Raw genomic sequence first — 6,076 nt, 5'->3', positions numbered from 1 at the left:
AGAGCGCCCTTCCTCCCTCTTCGCTCTAGTTCTAACACGTTCTTTTCTCGTGAGGCAGGTGGCGGCAGTGTTTTAGATGGGGGCTCTAAAAGGAGATTATTCTTTGGATCTGAAATGTGACCTTGCTGAAACGAGGGGAGAGGGGAGACGGAGAGCTGGTCTCGGGTTCTCAGGCGGCGTCGAGTTGCCCTCTGGCTATTAGCAATTCTGACCCCACCCGCTTTGGGCTTGGAGCCAGGCATGCTCCAACGGAGGCGGCGTAAGGAGCCTAGTCTTAGGCTCTGAGTTATATATACATCTTTGTATCTTGGGATCTTATTCCCTACGATGGTTTGGGTTCACACGGAAAGACGTGTATAGTGTTGCTGTCCCCACCCTTTGGGAAAAAGACTACCCGTACAGGTGTGATAGTTGTCGTGGAGGGAAGAGAAGCACCGTTGGGTTATATAGTTTTACACATTGCTTTTTGGTTAGAGCTTTGCTGGCCAGTCTCTACCCCTCACGCTTTGGAGATTTATTTGCAGCCTAGAAAGCTGCCATTTGCCAGCTGCTGTGCCTTGCCTCTGAAGGATGAAGCTTTGATTTTAATAATATCTGAGATAACAGAATTTTGGTTTAGTGACTGCAGAGGAGATTTAAAATTGCCCTTCTCACCTTATTCCTTTCCATTTCCCTTTAAAAAGAATGATGGACTTTTCTTCGGGGGGGCTGGAGAGAATGAGCAGAAGATTGCATCACAATTTGTGAATGTAATGGACAAATGTTCTGCTCTGCATTCTATGGAAGCATCAATAAGTTTCTTTTTTTTTTTCCCCTGGAGTGCAGCATGTATTTGAACTTAGGAAGTATTTTGTCTGACCCAGTGTTTCCTAGCTGTATACTTTATTAGTTGTCTACTGTATGTAATGGTATGCATAAGAGTAGCACTGTTAAAAAAAAAATGGTCTCTATAAAAACGTGGAAACGGAAAGAAGGTTTGTTTTCTCAGTTGAGAGCTTTGGCATAGAGTGGTGAAAGATGAGTTTGAAAGATGAGTGGTGGTTATGGTATTTCAGATAAAGTTTAATTGTAGGAAAGAGCAGACTAATTTGCATCTATGGTAAGGGATGAAACAGTTCAGTAAAGTTTTAACTGTCTTGCGAAATTTTGGGGAAAACTACTTATGTATTTGACTAGAGTTGGTGTTTATGAAAACATGATTTTTAACTGTTGTCTAACAGCATTGCTTCCTCTTTGTGGTGCCAATTGATGAAACCATGAATCTGACTCTAAAAGAGCAACTTTAGGGCTTCTGAAGATTAAAATGTTGGACAGTTGAAAAAAAATTTAATGTAGAAACTTTGTAAATCAACTATATTTAATAATAATAAATGTACAAAAAATAAAATGTTGAAGCAACTCTAAAGGAATGTTCAATGGCTAGCTCCTTAAGAGAAAAATGTTAATGCTAAGGGTTGTGGGAAAGCTATAAAGACTTGTAAAATTTACCTAGTATTTGAAATTACCTGTAAGAGTAACATTGAATTGTCAAGATTGAAAGTGCTACAGTTTCATACATTAGTATGTAGGGAATTTTTCTTTGGCCTGTCATTGACTTTGTGGTGTAGAGTAACCATTCTGTTACTGAGTGCATTGTTACATTTCAGAAATTTTGGTTTTAAGTTAGTCTCTGTGTGTGTGTGTGTGTGTGTAAGGAGCATTTTGTGTTCAAAACTCAATTTAACCATCTTCCTGGTACTCCTGACATGTTGTCCTTATCTCTTGCACATGGTTAGACTGAGGTGGAAAATAAAGGTTAGGCAAAGATGTGATTAGCACATGAGGTAGTTCCAAATACCAGTTTTGTTCTTAAACCACTGCTTAAGTCATCAGTCTGCAGGTTTGTTTCCTGCAAAGTGCATTACTTGTGCTTTGCCCCCATCTAGGACACTCTGGAGCTGGTCACATTGTTGCATTTTCAGTTTTTCAAATATTTGCTCTGGAATTGAGATTGCTTGAGAGTTTCCTGTTTGAGCTAGTTCCAGTGTTGAATTTGTTGCCCGTTTAAGGCATTTTGGGGGCTCCTTTTTTATTACATCAGGAACTTGAGTGATCATAAAATTAAGTCAATCTGATTCTGATTTTTTTCCTGATTTTTATTCCTACCTTACTTGTTTTTTTCCCTTCCCCCTCTAAAAGCAGTTTAGCTCCCCTCTCCTCTCAGGTAGTAATTGTTATTATTAGCAGTTTTAGATTATTTTGCCCCCCTTTCCCTCCTCACTGTAAGACTGAGAATATATTTGGTCCTTTTTTTCTTTTTTTTTTTCATTGTCCCTGTGGCCCGTGGAAGTTCCTGGGCCAGGGATTGAACCCTTGCCATAGCACCAACCCAAGCTGCTGCAGTGACTGCTGGATCTTTAATCTGCTGCACAGCAGGACAACTCCTATATTTAGTCTTTTTTGGGGGAGTGGAAAGAGATGATTTTAGCTGTTTTTAGGTAACTTTATCGCATAAGTAGTTAAGTATTCCTGGTAGAAAAATCAGAAAATTTACCTAAGCAAAAAGGGGATTAAAATTGCCTTATGGTATTACCCTAAAACACTTTAATGCCTTACTAAACATCCTTCAGATTTCTGTATATTATATATATTTTTTGCAAAGTGGTATTGTATGTTTTGTAACCTGCTTTTCTCAGTAGACAGCTTATCATGTTCTTATAATTTCATTCTTAATTTGAATCTAGGATTTTATGGAAGACCATGGGTTATGGAACAGAGAAAAGAACTCTTCAGAAGGTAATTTTTCATTATGTGAAGGAGAATCTTAAACCATTAACATTTCCTTTTGTTTGAAGTAACACTCAATAAGCCAGGAGCAGTTTGATGATTTCTCAGTTGCAGAGGTTATTTTACCTTGGTTTTTTTCCTTTGCTTCACCTAGGCCAGTGGTTCTCAGACTTTCCTGGGGAAGCTGAGTGGCTTTTGGGCTTCATTTGCCTCACCCAGAGCTGTTGTGTTTTTATTTAAGACTGTGTAATATGTTGACATTCCTTATAATGTTTAATTTTTTACAACTTCATTGAATTATAAAAAGGTTAAAAGCTACAGCTCCAGAATATTAGCTTTTTAAGAGATGGAGCTGCTCCAAGAAAAGGAAAAAAAGTATAGCTTATACATGGTGCCCCATACATACGTATGTAATCTTCTTTTCTCTTAAGGCTCCAGAAATGGGAATTAAATACATATTTGTATGCTCCAAAAGATGACTACAAACATAGGATGTTTTGGCGTGAGATGTATTCTGTGGAAGAAGCTGGTAATCTTTTTCTTTTTAATCCATAAATACAGAGTATGTGGAAAAAAAATCTTTATTTTAAATGTAGTTGTACAAGAATTAAGCCTTTGACTTTGTAGGTAGTTTCCTTTTATCTGGTAACTCTGTATTAGTGCCAATTGAGAGTAGTGTTAACAGTGGCAGCCATAGTGTGATTTCATGGGTATGCCAGTCTGACTCCACCTGTTCTGTGGTCATAAATTGTACTTAACTTCTGCCAGTGGGCCACTGGACAAAGAGGTGCTGAAGCAGGGCTAGGCCTAGGGCAAGGCAAGTGAGGTGCAGATTTGGACTCAAAAAAATGATAATCAAGATAAGTGATACTTTATTATGTTTTTTTTTAAAAACCAGAACTAGTGCAGAGTTCCCATTTGTGACATAATGGAAATGAATCCAAGTAGTAGCCATGAGGTTTCAGGTTCAATCCCTGGCCTCACTCTGTGGGTTAAGGATCTGGCGTTGCCATGAGGTGTGGTGTAGGTGCAGACACAGCTCTGATCCCACACTGTTGTGGCTATGGTGTATGCTGGCAGCTGTAGCTGCGATTAGACCCCTAGCTTGGGAATCTCCATAAGCCTTGGATGTGGCCCTAAAAAGCAAAACAAAACAAAAAAACTAATGCAAAAAAAAAATCCATGAACAAAATGCCAAAATTTTAAATAAAGACAGGATTAGTATTACCGATCCTTTTGCTTCAGGCTCAAGTATGGCTTGGTCTTGACTACTGTTTAATTGATTTAAAGTAAAGAAGGGCCTCACCCTAGTCCAGACCTGTACTGAAGTGAAAAGCCATCCAGAACTATCCTTGCTACATGTGTTCTTATGTTAGTTACCTAAAATTCATAAAGAAGTAAATTTGACAAATGGTGCTTTTCTTTGGGGACTTGAATAAATGGGGGAACATTTTGAAACCTGGAATTTAATGGTAGCTGACAAGTTAATTTGGTTGCAGAGCCCAGTTGGGCACTGAAGGCAGAAAGTTTTCTTTTTTTTTTTTTTTCTCCTGTCTTTTTAGGGCTGCACCTGTGGCATATGGAAGTTCCTGGGCTAGGGGTTGATTGTAGCCAGCAGCCTTACATCACAGCCACAGCAGTGTGGAATACGAGCTGAGTCTGCAGCCTGCACTACAGCTCACAGGGATCAAAACTGTGTTCCAGTGGATAGTATTCGGATTCATTACCACTGAGCCACAACGGGAACTCCCAGAATTTTTCTTAAGCTATAGGGAAGCAATAAAACTTATCCTAGCTCCATCTAGTGTTGTTGTTTACTACTCTAAGTAATTTAAGTTTGTCTTTAACTTATTTTCTGGTGATAACTGGTGATGGAAATTTAATGTGATCAAAACATAGTCAAATGGCTATCTTGAGATACCACTGAAAGTTATTTAAAGATACCCTGTGGTATGGAATAGTATTTCATTTTACTTATGAAGATTGTCACATTTTATTTATTTATATATTTATTTTAGGGCTGCATATGTGACATATGGAAGTTTCCAGGCTAGGGGTTGAATCTGAGCTGTAGCTCCTGGCTTAGGCCACAGCCACAGCAACACCAGATCTGAACTGCATGTGCAACCTACACCATAGCTCAAGGCAATGCTAGATCCCTGACCCACTGAGCTAGGCCATGGATCGAACTCTCATGGACACTAGTCAGATTCATTTCTGCTGCACCACAATGGGAACTCCCCAAAAGTCATTTTTTTTCCAAATTACATGTAGATTTATTTATTTAGGAATTTCAGTTGTTCAGAGACAACAAATACAAAAACCATACCTGTTAAATACTATAGGAGGTAAAAATGGTTTATGTTTACTAAGAGAATTGATAATGCTTAATTTTTTTTGAGAAAAGAATATTAAAGAATTTTTTCCTTTTCCTTTTCCACCACACCCATGGCATATGGAAGTTCCTGGACTAGGGATTGAATCCAGGCCCCTGCTGTGAGCAATACCACAGCCATGGCAATGCAGGATCCTTAACCCACTAAGCCAGGGATTGAAGGGAGCTGCTGCAGAGACACTGGACCCTTAATTTGTTGTGCCACAGCAGGAAATCTCCAAGAGATTTTTTTTTTTTTGCTTTTTAGGGTCACACCCAAGGCATGTGGAAGTTCCCACGCTAGGGGTCAAATCAGAGCCACAGCTGCTGGCCCGAACCACAGACATAGCAATGTGGGATCTGAGCCACCAAGTCTTCAGCCAACATCACACAGCTCATTCGGCAGTGCTGGATCTTTTTTTTTTTTTTGCTTTTTAGGGCCTCACCTGCAACATAGAGTGGTTCCCAGACTAGGGGTTGAATGGAGCTGTAGCCACCAGCCTACGCCACAGCCACTGAGATCCGAGCTGCATCTATGACCTACACCACAGCTCAGGGCAACGCCAGATCTTTAACCCACTGAGCGAGGGCAGGGATCGAACCCGAAACCTCATGTTTCCTAGTCAGATTTGTTTCCGCTGTGCCACGATGGGAACTCCAGACAGTGCTGGATCCTTAACCCACTGAGTGAGGCCAGAGATTGAACCCGCACCCTCATGGTTACTAGTTGTGTTTGTTTCTGCTGCACCACAACGGGAACTCCCCCAAGAGAATTCTTTTATTAAATTCAGGGTGACTTTAAATCACTTCAGGTTTGTGCCATTTTATATGGCCTGTTGTCACATTGAACATGACAGTTTTGTAAAATTTTTTTTTCTTTTTTCTTTTTAGGGCCACACCCATGGCATGTGGGGCACATGGAAGTTTCCAGGCTAG

General features: G+C 40.0%; 1 protein-coding gene across 3 annotated transcripts in view; it reads left to right on the top strand.

Annotated features, from left to right (window-relative positions):
- The window catches only part of OGA (O-GlcNAcase), a 28,957-nt gene that overhangs the window by 632 nt on the left and 22,249 nt on the right, over nt 1–6,076 (top strand). For all 3 annotated transcript variants that reach the window (XR_014826796.1, XR_014826795.1, XM_003483548.5), the window contains exons 2-3: nt 2,724–2,775; nt 3,198–3,295. Coding sequence is in view for 1 of the 3 variants with exons in the window: in XM_003483548.5 (XP_003483596.1) it covers nt 2,724–2,775; nt 3,198–3,295 (150 nt within the window). In the remaining 2 variants the exon portion in view is untranslated. The remainder of the gene's footprint in view (nt 1–2,723; nt 2,776–3,197; nt 3,296–6,076) is intronic.

The sequence above is a fragment of the Sus scrofa genome, chromosome 14, assembly GCF_054392235.1.
Source record: "Sus scrofa isolate SSC_HxYL_T2T_F1_AM1 chromosome 14, Sscrofa_HxYL_maternal_Yorkshire_Landrace_v2.0, whole genome shotgun sequence".
NCBI classification, from domain to species: domain Eukaryota; kingdom Metazoa; phylum Chordata; class Mammalia; order Artiodactyla; family Suidae; genus Sus; species Sus scrofa.
The sequence above is the reverse complement of the archived record's forward strand: the minus strand, read 5'-3'. Positions and strand labels throughout refer to the sequence as shown.